The sequence below is a fragment of the Chaetodon auriga genome, chromosome 6 (genome assembly GCF_051107435.1).
Source record: "Chaetodon auriga isolate fChaAug3 chromosome 6, fChaAug3.hap1, whole genome shotgun sequence".
Lineage (NCBI taxonomy): Eukaryota > Metazoa > Chordata > Actinopteri > Chaetodontiformes > Chaetodontidae > Chaetodon > Chaetodon auriga.
In genome coordinates this window covers 15,898,451-15,921,158 of record NC_135079.1, presented here as the reverse complement: position 1 = coordinate 15,921,158, position 22,708 = coordinate 15,898,451, and the positions used below count along the sequence as shown (strand labels likewise).

The 22,708-nt window shown below is 41.9% G+C and overlaps 2 protein-coding genes across 3 annotated transcripts; both read right to left on the bottom strand.

The window, feature by feature from the left end:
• Positions 1-1,250: 1,250 nt before the first annotated feature.
• On the bottom strand, positions 1,251-10,184 carry LOC143322056 (S-adenosylhomocysteine hydrolase-like protein 1). The gene is made up of 17 exons (XM_076732944.1): positions 9,836-10,184; positions 5,745-5,856; positions 5,159-5,296; positions 4,874-4,974; positions 4,615-4,717; positions 4,423-4,517; positions 3,997-4,103; positions 3,792-3,908; positions 3,644-3,707; positions 3,461-3,549; positions 3,277-3,347; positions 3,095-3,189; positions 2,890-2,988; positions 2,100-2,168; positions 1,877-1,955; positions 1,655-1,775; positions 1,251-1,573 (listed from the first exon to the last, which is right to left on the bottom strand). Exons 1-17 carry the CDS (start codon positions 10,124-10,126, stop codon positions 1,567-1,569), a joined length of 1,758 nt encoding a protein of 585 aa, XP_076589059.1. The 5' UTR covers positions 10,127-10,184; the 3' UTR covers positions 1,251-1,566.
• A 2,397-nt stretch (positions 10,185-12,581) lies between these two features.
• On the bottom strand, positions 12,582-21,366 carry LOC143322225 (muscarinic acetylcholine receptor M2-like). 2 transcript variants are annotated; one of them, XM_076733267.1, is made up of 4 exons: positions 21,255-21,366; positions 15,300-15,529; positions 14,255-15,115; positions 12,582-13,658 (listed from the first exon to the last, which is right to left on the bottom strand). In XM_076733267.1, exons 2-4 carry the CDS (start codon positions 15,468-15,470, stop codon positions 13,347-13,349), a joined length of 1,344 nt encoding a protein of 447 aa, XP_076589382.1. In that variant the 5' UTR covers positions 15,471-15,529; positions 21,255-21,366; the 3' UTR covers positions 12,582-13,346. The 2 variants fall into 2 exon arrangements, with proteins under 2 accessions (XP_076589382.1, XP_076589383.1); XM_076733268.1 differs by lacking the exon at positions 21,255-21,366 and adding an exon at positions 16,870-16,906.
• Positions 21,367-22,708: the final 1,342 nt, after the last annotated feature.

Sequence of the window (22,708 nt, the reverse complement as noted above, 5' to 3'; positions counted from 1 at the left end):
AAAAAAACTGTGGTAACTAGTGGCACCATAAAAACTCCGGTTAAGTGGAAAAAATAAAATAAAAATCAAAATGTTTAATAAAAATACTAATTACAATTGTGAAAATGTCTGAATATTAGCCACAGTGCCACTAGGTGGCAGTATTAGGCCATATAAATGACAAAGATGAGCCACAGAATGGCAATAGAATCCACAAGTGTATACCTCAATTAAGACATGAAAAAACTTTCTATAAAAAAACAATGAAAGCATAATAAATATATAATCATAAGACTGATAGTCAAAAGTAATATTTACCTGTACAGGAGTAAAAGTAGGCTGTAATATTGCATGAAATTGAAATACCCAAGAACAAGTACCTCATAATTGCATTTCACTAATGAGTAAATACAGTGGTGGTACAGAAAATCTCTACTCAAGTAAAAGTACAATTAGTCCCATAAAAATGACTCCGGTAAAAGTGAAAGTTAGAAACCCATTAGAGAAACCCACTCAAGTAAAAGTTAAAAAAAAAAAAAAAAAAAAAGTATAAGTTACTTTCCATTGTAATATTTTTTAGGGTGCACAATAATGAAATAACAGCACATGTGGAAGAAATGTATGAAATTTCAAATGCCTAAAGTTGACATAACGTTTGGGTAACGGTGGGAATACTCAACCAGGGGTGTAAATTGCTCCGATTACTATGGAGAAATTTAGGTCACTTGACTAATGACCGGACAGAGCATTATCATCACCAGCCGTCATGTTACTTTGTTGTAGCATATTGATTAATATCCATTTTAACTGAGAATGGCAAAGTCAGTGTCTTCTTTGTCCTTTGTCTCTTGCACTGTGGGCTGAAAACTTCCACTCCTCATCTTGGAATGTGGGAGTTTGAGTCAGTGGGGACCAACACGAGGCCCACCAGATACTGTCGTCACTTTGTCTACATATCACTTAATTTCCCATTAATGCCGTTCTTGATTTCGGGTGGGGCCTGTTTTGTGATCCAGGGGTCAAGCGACCGAGAGAGCAGCAGATTCATTAGTTCCCTGTGAAGCTCTAAACTTGTCATCGGAGCCACATGAATGTGTGATGATCAACGCAGGTAGCATGACAACAAACAAATACATTTCCCACAGACAATTTGATGTTCTTTCTGACAACAAAGTAAAAAATGTTAACATTTTATACAGTTGAGGGGTACAAATGTACAATTCTTTCCTGTTTTTGTTATATTAAAATGACGAGACAGAGACACATGAAAGTGCTGTGAGAGCAAAACTGATCTTTTTATTATCTTGTGTGAGCTTCACTAGAGGATTCATGTGAGGTTAATATGAAGTTTGGTAATGTTAGATTTTAATCAGGATTATAGGCAACGAGACATGAAACTGCACATCACTGGAAACATAGTGAACTAAATTAAGAGTTTGAAGTCCTCATCCACTGTGTCTCCATGATACTGAGGAAGATTCAGCCTGTAGAGGGTGTCAGTGTCTGCACGACTGTGAGGGCTTTTCCACAGTAAAATCCACAACAGCACATCCGAAGCGTCTGACTTTCAGCTTTATCTCCAGAGGGTTAATACCTGTTTGAAAAATGATTTCTGATAAATAATACATAAATAAATCGTATGTGTGTGTTGTTTGTGTGTAAGAAAAACCCTCACCTGTAGTAGGTGGATTTGAAGGGTCCATGTTTGCTGATGCCCAGGTACTTGGCCTGTTCGTCAGTCAGCTCTGTGACGTGAGCGTCAAACATCGGCAGGTGAAGACTGGCCACAAATTCATCTGAAATTATAAATCATTCAGGGCTTTATGAGTTTTGAATATAACAACATGAAATACAAGGCAGGTCTAATATTTTTGGGATATTGAAGCTGAGCACTTGCCCATCTTCTTTGGCAGCAGGTAGACGTCCTGTTTGTAGCGTCCCTCTGGAGCGCTGTAGAGCTCTATGAGAGCCAGTGCCTGACATACATTACAGTGGAAGTCTCTGTTACGACTACAGGTGGCTGGCACTAACCTCAAACTGACACTTCCTTTGTGGTACATTTAGAAAAGTATTAAAAAGAGATGCTGCAGTATTTTGCTGAATATAACTCATGATGATACCTGAGTTGTAGCGGTGATTGAGAGAACAAGTGACGGCACCGTGGAGCAGCTCAGATTCAGCAAACGACCCTGAGGGAGCATTAAAAAAAGCTCTCAAAAACTGAAGTAGCATACTGTGATGTGACAGCAGCCACAGATAATGACCTAAAAGACATGAAAGGAAAGTGTATTATGTCAAATAATTATGTAGAATAGTCCTCAAATGTCTCTCTGTCTCTACTGCAGCACAGCAGACCCTTTAACAATGATCAGGTAAATGTTCTCTGTGCTCAACTCATCTTGGATCAGACATGCATGAGTAGAGCTGCAGGGCTGCACTGTGAAACAGTTTGGAAAACTCAGTTCTGATGTGACAAAAGCAGCGCAGAAGTGCAGTTTTTATGACGTGGCGACATCCTCAAGGCCAAATGAGACAGGCTAAAGATCATGAAGAAATACATACAGACTTGCAGAACATTTGTCAGTCTGCGCTTAATGAGTCTAGCAACCTTTTCTGAAGTCTGTAAAGTTAACCAGTGACAGCTTGTTCAGATATGTGTACCATTTTCCTCCTGAGATTATATTTAACTCAGAGAATGTGAAACTTTTGCTAGTCTGAGATTAAACTGTGGCATTCGTTCAGTTAGCCAGTGCAAGCTGACGACAGCCTGAAATTTAGCTAAAGCTTTGTGCCAAGAGCGTAAGAATTCAGACTTCATGGCACGCTACTTTACACTAATTAGGTTTCTGTGTATTATCTCTTGGTGCTGGTGTATAATAGTAATAATAACAATAACCACACTATCGTCACCTCAGCCAGCAGGACGATCCTCCTGCCATCAGGCCAGATAACATGGTCCACCTGAGGCCTCACGCGCTCCCACCTCAGCTCTGCAGTCCGCAGACTCGCCTGAGAGGCAAGAGTCCATGTTTTACACACACAAGCGTCGAGGTGTACACACATAAAAACGTGCATAACACACACGCACACACACACACATGGTTAATGTTCATACCAACTCTATCTCAGTGCTGGAGTGTCCCATGTTGCAGACTATGCAGCCATTCTTCATTTTTTCCAGATGTTCCCTCCCCACCACGTTTTTATTGCCTAACAGAGATTAATCACACGCAATCATATTATTGTACTTATATTCTTAATACAAGCTCATACTGCTTTGTAGAGGACAGCAGTTACCTGTGCAGGTGATGACCATGTCCGCCTGTCTGACCACTTCACTCAGTTTAATCACTCTGAAGCCATCCATGCTAAAAGAAGAGGAGAAAAGTAGGTTTTTACAATGTGTCGCAAGGTTTTGTCACGACGTGCCATTGAAAGAGACACACGTCACGTCTGTGATGATAAAAGCTTCCACTCATACCAGGCCTGAAGGGCACAAATGGGATCCACTTCTGTGACGTACACAACAGCACCCAGTGCTTTCAGGGCAGCACAGCATCCTTTGCCAACCTGCAAGAAGAGAGAAAAGAGCTTGGAAGAGCTGCAATTCTTCGATACCTAACATGTGCACAGCAGCACCGGAAACATTGATTTTCTCACTGACCTCACCATATCCACACACCACCACCTGTTTTCCTCCAAACATGACGTCAGTGGTTCGCTTCAACCTGACAGAGGAGTTCAATACAGTCAGGCCATTGATCTGTACTGCAGCAGTGTTACCTGTTAACGCTCACCACATGATGCATTACCCGTCCAGTATGGACTCTTTGCAGCAATAAAGGTTGTCAAATTTCTGCTTGGTCACCGAGTCGTTGACGTTCATGGCCGGGACACACAGTCTGCCTGCCTTTGACAGCTGATATAACCTGAAACACAGCCGAAGACACACACCTGAGCAGGAGAAAGACTTTGTGAACCTGTGAGAACATCACTCAATTTTTGCGTGACACTAACCGATAGATGCCTGTGACACTTTCCTCCACGATGCCTTTCAGCTTCTTGAACAGGTTTGGGTGTTTCTTATAGACCCAGTGAGTTAAGTCGCCTCCGTCATCCAGAATCTGAAGAGTGGGAACACAAGCTAAGCTCTTCATCGGTGAAACCTTTTCCAGTGGTGGATGTTAAACACAATGGATGCAGTTCACCCAAAGACAGAGTAAACCTTTAACCTTATCCATCCAGTCGCTTTGGGGAATGCTGATTTTTAGAGCTATAGGCTGTCGTTCAGTGCCAAAAAGTTGCATTTAATAACAAAAGTAACAAGATATCTTTTCACATGTAATGACTTATTTACTCAGAAATCCACATACCTCAAAATTAAGTGTCATTACATTCAGAAAGAAACCTGAGAGAAGAAAAAATATGCTTTAATCTCAGTACCATGTTGGGTTGCCAGGTGTCTGCACTGACGCATCGGTCAATACACCACCAGAAGTCGTCCTCTGATTCTCCTCTCCATGCAAACACTGAGATGCCTGAGATAAAGAGCAGGTGATGGTGAAAAGAGGAAGTAAGGAAGCACAAAAAAAACAAACAAACAGATGCGTCAGGTTGCACAGACTGCGGTCGCACCTCGTTCAGCCAGAGCAGCAGCCACGGCGTTCTGGGTGGAGAAGATGTTACAGGCCGCCCAGCGACACTGAGCCCCCAGCACAGACAGAGTCTCAATCAACACCTACAGGAGACCCACAACAAAACACGTTAACCTCCTGCCAATTCCATGCTCTTATTAATAACTGTTTTATTTCTAAAGCAGAAGGGAGAATGATAATGCAGCTTATAATAACACACCCTGATAAGACCTTGTGTTTCCAGTGTGTGTTGAACTCACCGCTGTCTGTGCGGTGATGTGTGTGCAGCCCAGTACTTTGGCCCCGGCCAGAGGTTTCTCCCCACCTGCTTTTTTCCTCAGGACCATCAGTGCTGGCATTTCTAAATATCACAAAGACCAACCAATCATGAACGCACACATTCATTTATTCAAGGCTAAGTATTCTCATTTTATCTCTTCTTCTTGTGCCTAACTTCTTTTCTCTAGAGTTTTTTGGGATGAGTGCTGTGAATGATAGTTCTCAGTGAGGACATAAGCACCGGTTCGATGACTCGTCCTCTTTACCTTGCTCTGCAATGTCTATTTCTTTACGTCCAAAATCGGCCTGTTTGATGTTTTTGATGCAGAAGTCAGAGAGGCCCTCGGAGGTCTTCTGAAGCTTGTCTCTTGGAGAAGACTCATCCTCAGAGCTGTCGCTGCACACTAGAACACAGAAATTAGGAATTGTGTATGAAAACAATCAGAAGATATGATGTAATGTCCAAAAGCAAACGCGGAGTCACATGACTTGTTGGCAAGCTTGACAGCTATGAATTGGCTCCAGTTTTCCGGCCTTAATTGTTGCTTCAGGAGTCAGACTCTAGCTAGGTGAGGCTTTTCTCTGAGCCTTTGAAGGCTCTATGAAGTCTGGCAGTGATTGACATGTTTGAGAAAGGCTTACAGAGCCGATTAGGACCAAATTAAAGAGACTTAATTCTTCAGAAGACTTTTCCTTTTAATTAAGGTTCAGCTGAGGGAGAAAGCACAGAGGCTAATCCTCTGGGCCTGTAGTTCTCGTGCTGCAGGGATCAGAACCAGCTCAGTTTATATATCAAAGACATGTGATCGGACTTATGAGCGTGTGTGTGTGTGTTTTTTTGTGTTTCCTAACCTGAACTGTAGCTATCTGTGGACGACTGGGAGATGGACCGAGACAGAGAGCGACGAGCGGTCTTGGTGGGACGTTTGTTGAATTCTTGCTTCTGGTCAGAGAACTGTATTTGCTGTGGAGCAAAAAAAAGGAGACACAAACAAAAGAAAAGATCAAAAGTACCAAATATATTAGTTGCTGCTTTGCTGCAGGTCACATGCATCAAGTCTCATCAATTTCATGCAGTCATTGCAGCCAAAATTGCAGACGAGCACCGCCCTTCACAGCAGATTTTGCTGTAAACCACTAGCTCTCTGCTCACAGTCTGTCACTATCACAGATCTCCATCTCTTCGCTTGACTCATCCCTGTATCTGCTGCTGTCTCACCATCCAGTGTGGCTGTTGGAAGGCCGGGCTGCTGCCACAGGAATCCCACTTGGCCATGTCTGCTCGCTGGCTGCTCGCCTGACACTGCTGCCTGAGCCCGAGCTTCATGTCCAGCTCCAAAAAACTGCTGCAAGCTTAACTGTGGGCTTATTCCCTCCTACTACGATCTCCTGGTTTTATTATGGGGGATTTTTCTGCTTTTGTTCTTTCCCTTACCCACATGGGCAGACGGACGCACACACCGACCAGCGCAGACACACCCCGACACTGACCCCTCCTCCAAACAATAAACATATGCATCGAGCGTTTGGAGCTTTTGATGGGATTATTGCAGGGTTTAGTTTGCAGATCTACACCCAGAAAGGATTTTCATATGGAACTGCTGCAAGTCTATTATTACTATTATACACACTGCTGGATCAGGCGTTTACACACATAATGTTACACATACAGATCGGTTTAATCACAGGGAGCACAACCCACTTGGTGAAAACAGCATCTGTGGCTCTGGATTAACTTTGTCATCAGAAAATAACCCTGATTATACCACAGTGATGTCATTGTTTTATTTACAAACTGAGGGTGGAGTTTGAGCATGTGGATTTTTTTCCAGTGAGATCTAACAAAAGATGCTTTCCAATGGAATGATGTAGGAATAAGTTTGTTTTTTTTGGGGGGAGTTTTGACCCATACTAGGCCCTAAAAATCTGGACATCTCTCCACAGATTCTGACACGTGAAATATACTGTATGTATAAGTTGTGGCAGAGGTTATAGTTTACAGTGTTAAACTGGACTGCATTTCAGTGAGATCTCATATTTTGTCCACGCCATTTCCATACATGACAGGGCCAGAATATTAGGAACACCTTTCAATATAATGCACTCGAGGATAACACCTCCACCCACTACGCCCCACTGGTACCTGTCATAAAAGCAGCAGCCTCTCCCAACGTTACGATAAATAACGATGATAAATTTAAGCTTTGTTTCCATGTGGCTATTGTAAAAGTCTCCATATTGAATCTTCTACTCATAACTAATAACATTCATCACAGTTTAATTAGGCAAAGGCCTCATTATCAATAAGGATTAAGTGTGTGAGTCCTTAAATCCTCGTTAGGCGCAATTAAACCTGAGATGCTCATGAACGATGTAATAAAGATCTCTGTGGGAGTTTCTCAACGTTCTGCTTCCCTCTGATTTTAATTAGATTTGTTTCATATTATATGACATCACAAAGGTGTTACTGCACATACTTAAAGGCAACAAAACAAACAAAAATACACTGCAAAAGTGATTCAATTTGTATAGTTTGTACACTTTTTGTGCCTTAGTGACTTGACCACAAAGCATTTTTTCATTTTCTTCATAACTGTCCTTTAACAAGCTCCACTCTGATTGGCTAGTAAAATCTAAGTTGATCCATTTCACTCACCTGGTTGATTTCATCTGAAAACAATGAATCCTGAATTTCAGATGAATCAGTGAAAAACAAGATTCACACCCCAACATTTTCAAGCACCGTTGCCTGTTCAAGGACAGACTGTCAAATATTTAACTCTATTCGATCACTTGAATACAATCTTTTGAATACAGGAGGCACTTACTCAAGCAGCTGCTTAATCATTAACACAAAGGTATTAAGCTGTGACTTGGAGCAGAGTGAAAGTTAACTTTATGATCACAAAGCAATCTCAATCTTACAAAACGACTTTGAATTCAGCCGCTGTGAAAGTGCAATGAAAGCCAATAATTATTATAGTGGCAGTGGATCTTAACATTTAAAAAAGTCTCCTTGGTATAAAATCTGTGCTTTGATTGTAGCCTGAAAAAGCCTTAAAATGTCTGATTATGTTTTAAAATTATTCTTCTCTGTTCTTGGAATCAATAAAACTCAAGAAAATTCTCAGTTTTAGTGACTTCAAGCATATCCACCTAATTCAACATGAAGACCTGATCGATGGCTTCCAAGAGAAAGCTGGAAAGATAGAGAGTAAGAGAGTAACAGCACTTGCAAAACAAAAGCAGTGATACCTTGATGCAGATGGACTGCACTGCCTCCTGGTCCTTGGCTTTAGTTATGTTCACTAGACTGTACACTTTCTTCATGCTGGCAGATCGCTGTTGAACTGACACAACACAGTAACTCTGCAGAGCTGCAGGCTGATGTTGTTGGACTGATCAGAGAGTTCACAGAGCGACACTTTATGTCACACCCTCGCTCAACAGGCCCAGGTGACAGGTGGAGAGAAGACAGAGAGAGCAGAAGGTGGAAACAAACAGCTGCTTTGTGAGGCTTGCAGAGGGGAACTCTGGGAAAATACAGAAGAACAGGTTTGAGATTCAGAGAAAGGATAAAAAGAGCTGTGAGGAAAGAGAAGCTCAGTCAAGTGTTCGTAGAGTCCACAGATGAATGTGAGTATATATATATGGTGAAGTGCACTCTGCTCTCAGGGTATACATTAAACAGACTTTAAAGGGATACACAGACCTACATTCATGACAGAGTTCGGGAGTGAAAGAGAGAAAGAAGAGAGCAGCTGTCGAGACAGAAGAAGTAGCAAAGTGAAAAAGCACAAGCATTCAGGGACGGTCTTATATTTCTGTTTCTTAAAATAAATCAGACGGTTGCACTATACTGTATGCTGTCATTGTTTTCTGTCCATTAAATGACTTAAGCAGCTCTGCAGTGTCGCAGAAAGTCTCTTAAAGAGTCACTCCACACGTTTTACACATGCTGATTCATCCAAGTACAGCACAATCTGTAAACAGTTGCGTTTATCTCCTAGAGGAGCTTTCTATAGTCAGAGAAAAAAAACAAAACACAAAAAACATGATATCATCATGATGTCATCAGGGTGACCTCAGATTCAGCTTGGAAAGTCAGATTTATAACAGAAAGTCTGTGTTACAAACTGTGGGCACGGAGTTTTAAAGAAGCCAGCGAGGGTCTAATAAAATATACTGTCTGGCTACATTATGGGAAATGTGAGATATGGTGTTTTTGGACCTTGACCCATATTAGGAACACAAAGTTGGGATATACTGGCCTCTGCCGCTTTGATTTTGGCCAGTCTCTTACACTGAAGTGCAATAATAAATCACCCCACTATCTGTTTACAAGAGCTCTCCACAAATTTGGCATCGTACGCAACAAAAAACTGATGCAGCAGAACCAGAAATATTGTTATTCCACACATCTTCTTCCCGGTTCTTGCATTATCTACAATACGATGGTTGGAGGTTCAGGTGTGCTATGCTAATGTTGCCTCAATCTCCTGGGATCAAGAGGATGTGAGGAGGTCTGGTAAGCTCATCTCTTTCTAACTCCACACATCAAGATTTATTTCATTTTCAGCCTTTTAGTCTTCAGCCACAGCTAACACTGACTCAAGTTTACGCAGCTCCCTCTGGAGCCACAGACAGATTTATACAACTTTTTACTTACTTAGGCAGCTATACTTCCCAAGACTTGTGAGAGGACTTGAGACTCTGCACTGGACTTACAGACAGTGTAAAATCAGCATACTTTACCTTTAAGTCTGCTGTGTCTTTCCAAAGAGATAGAACAAGTGCAATATATGTGCAGGACTGCTGGTCAAACATTCATACAGGCAACTAAATCATTAACAGCCTGAGTGTATGCAGATGCACGCTTCCTGTGGGGCACGCTTACAGATGCACATATTATATGGAATATCTTGATCAGTGTCTTTGCTCACCATGTCAGTCTTCGGAGCTTCAGCCACCAACTCTCCTGCCCCAGACTCTTCCCCGTCTCTGTCCTGACTCTGAGGAGTCCACCTGCTCTCTGCTGCTTTTAGCATCAGCAGCAGGTTCGGGCTGCATTTCGCTGGCTGATCCTTGGTGCTGTCCTCTGCGGCGGAAGCAGAAACGTCCTCTTCTGCCTCTCCATTCACCGCAACTCTCTCCTCCGTATGTGGTTCAGGATACTCATCAGGCAGTGGCAGGTCCTCCCAGGAGGCTCCTGTCTGGTCCTTTTCTTCTGCCATGACTCCACTGAAAGCTGGTAATGAAGTGAATTAGGTGATCTGACAGTGGACCAGGTGGCGGCTCAGCCATACTCTGCCCACATATGTCTAATATTTCCTCCTGCAAGCTGTCTGTTTACACTAAACAGCATCAGTCCTTGGGTTACTTTGCCCAAATGTAAAGTGGATAATTAGTCTGGGATGCGGTGTGTACAGGGTAAACACTGATGTGAGCATTGCTTTTTGACAGAGGGAAATGTAACCTGGAAAAGTAGGATTGTAACTCACTTCAGGTGCCATGTAGGTGGATGTCAAAATATGCCCTCATACAGTCTTTTGTGCCAGTATGTCTCCTGTTTATGTTACAAAGAAGCACTCCAGACCTCAGGCATTCAGACCTGTGGAGCCACTTCTGTGTTGTCTTTGATAACACCGGTTGAAATCACAATGAACACAAGACCACAAGTGCAACGCAAACAGAGGCTTACATAATAAACAAGCAGCATGGTTACATGTTTACATTAAACCTGACCAGCATCAATAGTGGCCCCATGGTGACTGGTGACGTCCCTTTGCTCGTCTGTTGACAGACTGTAAGACGAGAGGCCCATTGAAATCACACTGAGAAGGGATCTATTAATATCCTGTATGAACAGGAGGAATGATTACAGAGAGCAAAAGCTGTGTAATGTACCTGACTATTGTTTTAAGACAGTCATGAAAAACTGTGCACCTGTTCTTTAAATTTAGGACTTTGTTGTTGTAATTTCTATCTGTTCATTTCCTGCACAGCTTGCAGTAAAAACACACAGAACGTCACACTTTGCAACGTTCACAGTTCCTGACACATCTCAAAGGTTTAACAACTGCATGTTGCAATAGTGCAAACTGGGCATAGTTTAACATTTCAGGTTTCTTCCAGTATCAATAGGAGTCATTCATTTGCTCCAGTAGAGGGCGCAACAGTTCCACAGCTTTCCACAGACGTTTCCCACAGCTGAGACAGAGAAGCCCTCTGTCCTTTCTTTCCACCGTGTGAAGACTGTGGGAGGATTTCAGCTTGATTCCTTCTCTGTGTCTGACAGGAAGCAGCAGAGGATTATGGCACTCAGTCCACAGGGAGGAGCAACAGGAGGGGGAGTTAATACTGTATCAAGTCATCTCTAAATCTTTCTCTGTTCCCCATTTCTATTCAGTGCAGGAATTTCAGACTCCGGTGTTAAAGTGGTAAGGCTATAAAAATGTCCCTGTTAGGTTCCAGTGAGGTGTTCACTACGACTTTCAATTAGGTGTTGTGGTCAGGTAACAACTTTTACGCTCATTTTAAAGAAAGCTGTACTGTTTTGAACTGAGTGACTGTTTTTGGTTGCCTTTAGTGCTGATTTGGTTGGTTTTGTTTGTAGTTTCCACTTTCTTAGTACTTATTACTTACTATTCAGTTTCTGTTCAGCATGTCCCATTAAATGTTGAGCAGAAATCATTGAGTCAAGTGAGTTTCTCATGGGGCAAGAACAGATGTAGAGACGCCTGCAGAAAAAAGAAGGGAGGAAGGAAACCAGAGAGGCATCTGGAGAAAAGACATGCTGATTGTACTAAATATGTGTTCTTAGCATTAAATAAAACTGCTTTCTTTCACATTTTGCTGTGAAGCATCTCTACTCTCAGCTGCACATTTTGCCAACTGCATCACCGCCATGCATGATACAGTCATGAAACTGACTACTCATGGGTCAAAGCGTCAACATCATCGTAATATGATCTCTAGTTCTCGTTCCTGATTGAGGGAACATTCTAGACAAACATAGTGAGTGTCAGTCAGCAAAGGACAGAAATAGCATAGCTTAGTTAGATAATTAGCTAAATTTTAGCAACAAATATATTCTCATATTTGCACACTACAGTCATTTGCCTCATTCAAACTTGGCAGAATGAAAGCAGAGCTCTGATTCATGTCCTCTTTTGCTCCTGTGGCACACTTTGCAGTGATACATGTCAGCTTGTGTCAGCCATCTTCAGTTCAGCAGTGTTAGTAACAACGCTGCAAACTAACTGAACAGCAGCTCTGTTTTCAGACATGCTGCTGTGCTCCTGAGGGTTTCCCCTGTTTCTTCCAGTGTGCACACTGCTGCAGTGCTGCACTTTGTGTTTTTAGTGGTGCAGTGAGTAGTTCCTCCCATCAGGCAGCAGCCCAGCAGCTACTGGGCAAAGGTTGTGATGTCCAGCTAAAGCCAATAAATCAGGCTCTGTGCATTTACTCTGTGCACTTAGGCAGTTTAATTCTGAGCACATTTACGGCATCTCATGATAAAGAGAACCACACAAAATGTTCTGTCATTATGGCTTTTATTTACGGAAAACATGTATTAACGTATGAGGAAAGAAGGGAAGATATGAAGATATGGACGAATATCACATTTGGGTTCATTTCACAACATGGATTACAGATGTCATTCGCTTAATACGAGTAAATCTAACCAGAGAGGAAACATGCACACACGCACGCACGCACACACACACACACACACACACACACACACACACACACACACACACACACACACATCCATTTACAGCAGCTAATACTCTTTTATTTTTTATTATCTCTTTTTTTGAAACAGTTCAAAGAGAAGAATGTTCCAGTTTGGCTGATTTGACTGGTTTCACAGCTCTTTGCTGGCCATAACACTTTATGGAATGACATGTTATTAATACAGTGTCTTTTTCTATAGTATTTTAACTTCTTCTTAGACTAGACTATACATTTATTCTAGAGTTAAAATCACTGTTTTGGTTACAAAACCATCACCACTGGGGTAAAAACAGGTTGCATATCAAAGAACATACTGCACAAGCTTATGGGAGGGAGCAGCAAAGAGGAAAGCATCCTGTCAAAGCAAAACCCCAGCTGACACCCAGTCAAATGTGCCTTTTTCACAATAAACTGCATTCCCACTGAATACATTGCCTTGAGAATTATTATGCAATGCATGTATATTTCTTTAATCAATAAAAGTTAGGGGTGTGGTAGAATTATAAATGTACAGTTTTACAATTTTACCAACACAGTTTCATATTCAGTGGCAGTGGAAATATGTTCTACCATTGAAAAATAAATGTGCACACTAAGAACACTGAGTTGATTTTAATAATACGTCCACTCTAATATTTGTGTCATCTCAGTTTGCAAGATATATCACATTATTTTGACTCTGTCACAAACATGAGTCTGTATCTTTCGCCCTCATCGTGCTGTGCGTATGTTCTTGTACTGGCACAGAAGCAGATGCTTGAAGGTGTTTTTGAAGGTGGCGTTGCAGAGGGCATAGCAAGCCGGGTTGATGGTGCTGTTGATGTAGCAGAGCCAGTAGCCAATGGTCCAGAGGGAGTTTGGGATGCAGATGGAGCAGAAGGTGTTGATCAGGACCATCACATTGTACGGTGTCCATGTAGCGACAAAAGCAACCAGGATGGCCATGATGGTGCGCGTCACCTTTTTCTCTCTGGAAGAAATGCCCTTCTTTTTCCACTTTGCTACAGCACTCTGCTTTGTTACCTGCAAAATCAGAGTAGGAGGCGAGGAAATTTACATTCAGAATTTTTAAAGCAACATTAATTGACCTTTTTTTTGGCAACCTGGGGGCAGCAGAACAAGCTAGAAACACACCTTTGATGTATTATCACCTTACAGAGTTGATATGGGAATCAGTCTGCAGCCTACACATCGCGTTACTTTAAACTGAATGCTCACATCAACATCTTACCATGTTCATCCTGAGGGGAACACAAATGTGTGAAGTGAATTTATGGCAAATATTACAATAGACATTTCACTCAAACTCAAACTACAGATGTCAACCTCATGGTGGTGCTAGAGGAAAAGTCAGGGGATCACTAAAATCATCAGGCGTCATCTTTTGGGGCTCATGAACGTCTCTACAAAACTTTATGACAATCCATCCAATAGTTTAAATATTTCAGTCTGGACCAAACTGGTGGACCAACCAACAGATGTTGCATCCCCAGTGATACACCACCTGCAATGCTAAAAAAAAAACAAAAAAAAAAACTGATAGATGTAAATCTGGGCCAATTTGTGATTTTGTTATTTGAATCATAACGTACAGGCTTTTATACAGCAATCAAATTTACCTTAAACAGTGTCCTCGTGACCAAACTCTGTCTGTCAGCGGCTGAGTTCTCCGGGGAAGGTGGCTGTGTTTGATTTGTCTTTTTCCCACCGTCTGAGTCCTTCTGTGATGACGCAGGGACAGCAGTGTCCTTAGATGTTGACACGTGGATTCTGTCTGCTGTGGAGTCCACCTGGTCGGTTCTTTCTTCTTTGCGGGGTCCGCTTCCATTCTGCTGCTCTTTCTCTTTCCCATCTCCAGCCTCCTCCTGAGCTTCTCTTGCCGATATGCAGTTGTTCTGGCTCCCACATCCGTCCTCCTGGCTGTGATAGGGGCCTTCTCCCAGACTGGTACCTGAAGTCTTCCTGCTGTCCCTCCTCACTCGGCTGCGGCTGGCCTTGGAGATGCGCCAGTAGAGGTGGATCATGATGGCCACTGGTAGGTAAAAAGCTGCTATGGCTGTCCCAAATGTCACCGCTGGGTTCGAGAAGAACTGGATGTAGCACTCACCTGGCGGCACGGTTCTCCCGCCCACAATGAACTGCCAGAACAAAATGGCAGGAGCCCACAGGATGAAGGACAAGACCCAGGCCGCGGCGATCATCAGGCCTGCCATCTTGGTGCTGCGGCGTGCTGGGTAGCTGAGCGGTTTGGTGACACAGAAGTAACGGTCAAAACTAATGATGAGGAGGTTCATGACTGAGGCGTTGCTGACAACATAATCAACAGCCAACCACAGGTCACACACCACGGGTCCCAGGGGCCAGTAGCCAATCACAATATAGACCGTGTAGAGGTTCATGGAGCAGATGCCAATAATGAGATCTGCGCAGGCCAAGCTGAACAGGAAGTAGTTGTTGACAGTCTGCAGGTTCCTGTTTACCTTTAGAGAAACAATATGGAGCAAGCTGTCAGATGCCATGTGATGTGCCTTTTCTCATTTCTATTTAATTACCACTCTGCACAGGGATGCACAGGCCGCATTCCAATCTCTAAGTCTAGGTGTAAGAGGTGGAGGTTTGAAACACGCTCATTAATTATAAATGGTGAAAAAAGAAAACCCAAACCTTTATAGAGAGCATAACCAGGATGTTTCCAATTACAGTGATCAGACTCAGAGATCCAGCCACCAGGATGATGAGTACAATCTCCACAGTCGTGTACGGACTTCCAGAGAAGAGGATGGCATTATCACCACTGCCGGTGTTGTTACTGTGGGATGAATTCAGAACCTCCATGCTGTCTGGGTTTGGGATATCCTCCTCACAGATGCTTCAGGCTCAAATGATATCTGTACCTGGTGAACACAAAGATTATGACACAGTAAGCCTCTTTGCAACTATTTTGCCTGTTTGCGATGCCAGTTCTTTCCTGTTTGTGTGTGTGCATTTATCTGTCTGCACAGTTACAGATGCAAAGTCATGCGTGACTGTGAGCGAGTAAACACTTGGCAGGTGCTTCAATGTTTTTGAGCTTACGGCTTGGCCCACGTGTGAAAGATGGACAGGTGAGCAAATACAGGCTGCAGCAGCTGTGTTTAAAAGTACACAGCAGTGTCCCACATATTCATATCACGAACAACACGTTGAAACGGGCTTGAAAAAGGTTTGAAATCTGCAGGTCTGATCTTATATCTGTAAAACTGGTTTGTGTTATTTTACTACTTAATTTTAATTTCTTTTTTCTTTTTCTTTTTTTTGGCTGAGCTGCTCTCTTCATCCACATTTTAAATAACTCAGAAGTCTTAACTGTGATTAAAGCTGACCCGACAGGTTGAACAGGATCATCTATCGAGGTCACCTACACCTTTAGAGAGCCCATTTACATCATCTGAAAGTCACAAAATGCCCTTTGAGAGTATCTAATCTGTGCACGATAGCCAATTCAAAAATGTCAATATGTTATCTTGATCCTACAGGCATAGATGAGTCATTTCCTCACGACATTACTGCCCCTTGACATGAAATAGGTACTCCCTGGTTTGAAAATTGGATTTTCATTCAGGAAGGTATGAACGTGTGCATGGATGTGCCTCTGTGTGCTCTTTGAGACAGATGTCCAGGCAGAAGCCATGGTTTTAATGACAAGACAGGGCAGGTTTTCTGAGGCTACAGACGCTTTATTTGCAGAATAATTTTCTGAGTGAGAGAAAAGGGGGGTGACTGTTTTTTGGCTCTGCAACTACCTGTTCTGTGAGTTATGAAAGAGTGTTTCAGCGAGTGTACGGACAGATCTCTACTGGGGCCACCCACACTAAAAATCCAGGCACTCATGATGCTGTTTGGTGTTTTGGATAAAAGCATCTACAAAACAATATATGCTGTGCATGTGAGGATACCTTTTCTTTTGAATTTATAATGGGTAACATGTTCAAGATGGCCACAGGAAACAGACAAGCAAAACAACTGGCAAAACACCGCAATTAAGGTAAAGCATCATTACAGTTACTATTATGTTAAAGATCAAGAAAGACCAGCAGTAGACCTAAAATATACACAACAAAACAATGTGATTAACTGATGCCTTGTGATCAGAAAATCAATATAAAGACACTTAGTTGAGACCACGAGGGCTGTTGCTTACTACTAAAACCCTGTAAGTGACTCCATTAGGCCACATGATAACATCATACTGTACCTGAGAGATGTTTCCTTCCTGCTCTTATAGCCAGATGAAACTTCATTACAGCATCTCTAACTCTATCACTTACTCATCAAAGACCCATTTTGGGCCTTTTCTGTCGCAGATGAGAAAGAGCTCTGTGTGTGTGTGTGTGTGTGTGTGTGTGTGTGTGTGTGTGTGTGTGTGTGTGTGTGTGTGTGTGTGAGAGAGAGAGAGAGAGAGAGAGAGAGAGAGAGAGAGAGAGAGAGAGAGAGAGAGAGAGACAAAAAGAAAGGTCTCAGTGAATTTAGAGTTGCTGGGTAAGATTAGTATTGATGTTGCTTGTGTGAGGACAACAGTCTGTTCACATACACACACGAAGGGACTCACCTCTCATTTTGGGACAAAAAGCAGGTCCCCACAAGGTAAACTATTAAATTTCATGGTAATAAATGCAGAGTCTCTCTTAATAGATGTCATACTTTAGGGCATGTGGCAGTAATGGTTCTGGGAATTAATGTGAGTCAATGCAGTGTCCTCCTAAGCAGAGTCCAGGTCCTACTCAGTAAAAGCACCAACATCAAGTAAAAGTCATCATTTTGAACGTACAGACCTGTTATCAGAATATCACATTCTACAAACTGTTGTTTTTAGAAACCATCAGAACAGTGAGATTAATGTTAAACCCCTGTAAGCCCTGTCAACACTCTGCCAGTGTCTCCTGCCAGTGTGCTAGCTTATCAGACCTCAACTTGACAAGATTTAAATGGGTATCTGTCTCTAAATAACACCATTCTCACTCATCAAAATGCAACCTGTGAATTCATGTGTTACTAATGGGATTTCTACCTGCTGGGCTAATCTATGCGTAAAACCTTAAGATGAATCTAAGACTGTATTTCCACAGAGAGAGCAGAATTTATAGATTCAGCTCAGCCAGCTTCGACCCAAACATCTGGCAGACAGCCAAGGGTAGACATAAACGCCAGACCATATCAACAGATCAGTCAACCCCATCATTATAACCACAAAACAGGTTAAAATATGTCCTTGAGACAGAAGTGGAATTGGCTGCAGATAAGTTTGGACATGGGAGTAATATGAAGGGTGGCAGCTGACAGGAAAAGATAAAAAAGTGACGCACAAGAGAAAAAAAACTGCATCTAAAGAGACAATTCAACCTGTAACTGGGATGTGGGAGATGCTTATCAGAAACATAAGTGGTAAGACAGCTAAAACCGGCTGCTTTCCAGGCGCTATCGTCTGTGGTAGAGAAGAGAAAATTCTTCAGCTGATAAACGTACACCTGAAGAGACTGATCAAGGCCACCAAAGGTTTGCCTCCTCCGTCTCCCCCCACCTCCCTCTTAGTTACATCTCTAACAATAAACCTTCCTGTGTAAGTTGCACCTGAACCTCTATCTACTAAATGATGCTGTGAATTGAAAAACAGCACACTACTGAATAACTACATAACCATATCAAACCAAAACAAAATTGTTGAAAGGGCTGTTTTTTTTTATCAGCCTAACATCCTCTTGGCCCTGAAGAGTTGTTCTGATGTTTTCCAGTCCACATCACAGCACAGAGACTGCTTTTGTTAGGGTCTTGAATGACATCCACTTATAAACAGACAGTGGAAAGGTCTTGGTGTTATTGGATATCAGCGCTGCGATCGACCCAATCGACCACAATATATTACTCCACATACGGGAAAACTGGGTGGGCCTTTCTGACACAGTCCTAAACTGGTTAGGATCCTATATGAAGGAGCCGCTTTGTGCTAACTGGTAATTTCATATCTGAGCAGACAAAACTGACATGTGGAGTTCCCCAAGGCTCCATTATTGGGCCCCTTATACACAACATCAACATGCCGCCACTCAGTTTATAGTAAAGTGTATGTGCCAAAAGATTATCTTTTCTATATTAAGAATTGAAGAGCTTATGTCTCTGCAGGATTTAGAAAAAAATGATCTTCAGTTTGTCATCAGCAGGCTGGACCTCTATCACACTCGCTTTACAAGTCTTTTTAAAAGGCTGATCAGACAGCTGCAGCTGATTCACAAGTCCTCACTCAGACCAGCAGAGTCCGGTTCTCCTGTTAACACGGTCTTCCTGTTTGTCTAATGATTGATTTAAAGTTATTCTGTTGGCTTATAGAACACTGAATGGTTTAGTGCCAAAATACATTTCTGATCTGCTGCTCCGTTAAGAACCATCCAGATCTCTCAGATGGTGTGGGACAGGTCTGCTTTCTGTCCCCAGAGGCAAAACACAGAGGACCAGCGTTCAGTTTTTATGCGACATTTATCTGGAACAAACTCCCAGAAAACTTGAGATCTGCTAAAACTCTCAGTCCTTTAAAAGAATGGATTAATACCTTTCTGATGCTACTGCATTTTTAACTAGGAGCTTAGAAATCTTCTATTTTACTTGTGATCCTTTTACAGTAAATCTTACTCATATTATCATTTTATATTGCCTTTATATTGCTTCCTTTATATCTTGTTTTAATGCCTTTTTGTCTTATATAAAGCACTTTGAATGGCTTTGGTGTTGAAAGGTGTACAAATGAATTTGCTACATATGTGTGTATACATATATATATATATATATGTTAGCAAGCTGTCTGATAAGCTGGTGTGAATGATGCGGAATGGGTTAGAGCAGGAGGTCACGGCCTGCTCACGAGGCCGTCCTCACCTCTTCATTCACACTAATAAGACCTACATTACAAGACCTCCCTAATTTGTATTCAGGGCTACTGGAGAGAGTCACAGAGGCAAACAGCATTTCTTTGACAGCCACAGAAACATAGTAATTAGATCCAGCCTGCAACAGCTGTACCGGTAATATGCTTCTAGGATAAAGTAGGACTCATTTGGCAGGGTGAGCTCAGCTTTTAAAAATGTGTCTTTGATATCATGAACAATAAGAGTCAGAGTCAGTAGTTACGAGCAGATGGGACAGTGAAACAAGGGGCATGTTTGCAGAGACAAGAGCAGGTGTGGAAACACAGGAGCACACAGTTCATCAAAAGGATCATTTTAACGACTACAGGGATCAAAGTGTTGTAGGTTTTAATTATTTCATTGCAAAATAGATTCTATCTCGTAAACGTATTTTATTGTTTGCTGTATTTTGTCAGGGCAAGCGTGGTGCTAACTGGAAACCTGTAATCGACTTGGATGTTTGTGCAGATGGGAATTCACCTCAAGCAAGCAACTGCAACACAACATGCATGCATATGAGATAAAATGCTCAAAAAAATAAATAGAGTAATGCAAATAGTTCCAGGCATCGTTTGGAGTGACACACTGTTTGATTCATAAAAGCAGCATTCGACAGATTTGACATTGTTTCTTAAAGACAGCATTTTGAAGGTTTCTGATGTTATAGCGGTCAGATTTGCCACACACAAGTTTGCTGTGATTTCGGAGAAGAGTGTCCTGAATCTGAAGAGTGGGAAATTTCACATCAACCTGAGCTTTGGCCTCGCACAGCAGTGTAACGGAGAGAAGAGAAAACCACTGAACGTCCAACGCAGCACCGCGATGGAGCAGAAAATTGCAGAGAAGACCAGAGTGACCAGAGTGGGAAGGAAGGATAAAAGTGAAATAAGAAGGTACAGGGGAGATAATACACAAAGGAGGGAAAGGAGGGAAATCATTTCTAAAAGCTGTGGGTATTTTTAAGGGAGACGACTGCAGTGCAAGTGAAGGGAGTAGGAGGGCTAATGAGCAAAGATTAAAAAAACTAACTTGATTTCATCTTGTAGGCCCACAGTTTTCAGGGAGGAGCTGCCTGTTTGAAATCTAATTTCCCTCTTAAACACAAACATAGAGCATAGGGGATTCCTCGGGAGCAGGGAGACTGGGGAATCCAGTCAGGATCTGATGCTGCTGGCTGATTGAAACCTTTCAGCTCAGGACAGAAATGAAGATAAACCTTTCTACAGCAGCCTTAGGGGAACAATGAAAGCCAGATATACTCTACAATAAATAGAAACCTCCTCAGGAAGCTGAAACTGTATATGGACGGTAAAGTTTCAGTCAATACAAGATCAATATATAAGGTATCACATTTTCCTGGAATTTTCCTTTTGGTTTGTCTGTGAGTGATATTTTCATCATTATGTCTCCACAACATAAATACTTTATATTTCTATAGTGTAGATTTTTGTTGTATTTGTCTATTTGATTTAGCATTGCTTAAACTTCACAGGACATGAAAGCTGCACATGATCCTAAAAAATCACACCAAATGGGAAAATCCAAACACAGGAGAAAGATTTTTTTGACTTTAAAAGTGCCTCAGATATTAAAATCTGTTAGCTTTTCCACATGTGATGGTAATTTTCTAAAAAGTGTCCTTACCTGCAGCAGTTTGGCAGAAATCCACAAAGAACTGTGAACTTACCTTGTCTGCTGGGAGTGACACGGATGAGCTGCATTAGTTTGGTCCATGTTACTCTCACCTCTGTCGACACAGTGCAGCATAGACAGAAGCAGATAGTAACCCTGCGCTGATGTCGCTCCTCCTCTGACGAGAACCAGTGTGTGTGAGTGTGAGAGTGTTTGTGTGATAGAGAGACAGAAAGAGAGACTGACAGACAGAGCAGGGAGGGGTTATGGGGGCTATTAGTGACTGCTGTGTGGTGTTCCTTAAGCTAGGGTCGCAAATTTGAACAAACAAGGGACGGAGACAGACGGAGACAGAGAGAGATGTTTGTTTCAGGACCATGGAAAGCACTGGCCTCTCCAGCACAAAGGCGTCATATTCTCCTGCATTACAAAGCTGTGGGCGATTGTATGAAGAGTCATTTCAGTGACTGTGGCATGAAATAAAATGGTAAAGCACTATTAAAAAGAGGACAAAAGGAGAGGGTCGCACTGCTGTTTTGTTGCTGCGGGACGTTAACCTTTAAGACTCTGTTGTTTTGACCTTTTAACCAAACCGGTGACGCAGTGTGCCCCAGTTGGTGGATGACCTTACTTTGATGGAATTACCACAAAGAATAATAGTCCCTCTCCATTAAACAATATTGCAAATGAAAAACAGCATCGCAAATGAAACGAGGAGAGTGCCAGCAAGCAGGCACAAGCCGGGCATGTAAACATGATTTGATATGAGAAAATATGACATGATTTATTGTGCTTGTCCTGGTCCAGACTTATGGCCCACTGATCACATCAGTATTGGTCTGTTAGTTGATTTGCTTGGATATAATGTAAATTGTATAAGTCTTCTGCACATTTAGATTCTGTGTAATCATCGTGATTGAACATCACATAAATATTATGATTTTATTAGCTTGATGTGGAGTCAGTTATGCCATAGAAAACTCTACTGGTGCATCCACGTCCACAAGCTTCACTTCTGCTGTTTGCTCATTTGTCATGAGTATAAATCAATATGAGGTTTTGTCTCCACTACATGTGTTTGGCTTTGTATGTCTTTGGTTTCCTGTCCCCTAGAAGCTCCTTTTTCCAATATCCGGAAACCCTCAGGCAAGTCTTGTTACTTGTAGTAATTCTAAATATTTAATAAATAAATAATAATAATCAATGATTAGTTACAGTATTACTAGATTGAATTATAAGGATAAGTATTTTAAAATAGTTAATGGTTAAATAGTTCAATATACTTATTTGCATTCTTGTCAAGAGAAGATTGATACCACTTTCATTATTGTAAAGTAAATATTATTGTATAGCAGGCAGCCAGTTAGCTTAGTTTAGCATAAAGACTGAAAACAAGGGAAACTGCTGTAAGTCACTGCACCCAGCCACGAAACAGGCTGTGGCCAAAATCACTCCTTTGTTCACTCATTTGCTCCTCACTGTATAATGGAGACTCAGTATTGAGAAGTA

Coding starts and splice junctions, on each gene's coding strand:
- LOC143322225 (XM_076733267.1), bottom strand. CDS start 15,470: ATGGAGGTTCTGAATTCATCCCACAGTAACAACACCGGCAGTGGTGAT. Junction 15,116..15,299: donor TGGTTATGCTCTCTATAAAG/GTTTGGGTTTTC, acceptor GTTTCTCTAAAG/GTAAACAGGAACCTGCAGAC. Junction 13,659..14,254: donor TCACGAGGACACTGTTTAAG/GTAAATTTGATT, acceptor CTGATTTTGCAG/GTAACAAAGCAGAGTGCTGT.
- LOC143322056 (XM_076732944.1), bottom strand. CDS start 10,126: ATGGCAGAAGAAAAGGACCAGACAGGAGCCTCCTGGGAGGACCTGCCA. Junction 4,104..4,422: donor ACACCTGGCAACCCAACATG/GTACTGAGATTA, acceptor CCCACTCTTCAG/ATTCTGGATGACGGAGGCGA. Junction 3,708..3,791: donor AAAGAGTCCATACTGGACGG/GTAATGCATCAT, acceptor CTCCTCTGTCAG/GTTGAAGCGAACCACTGACG.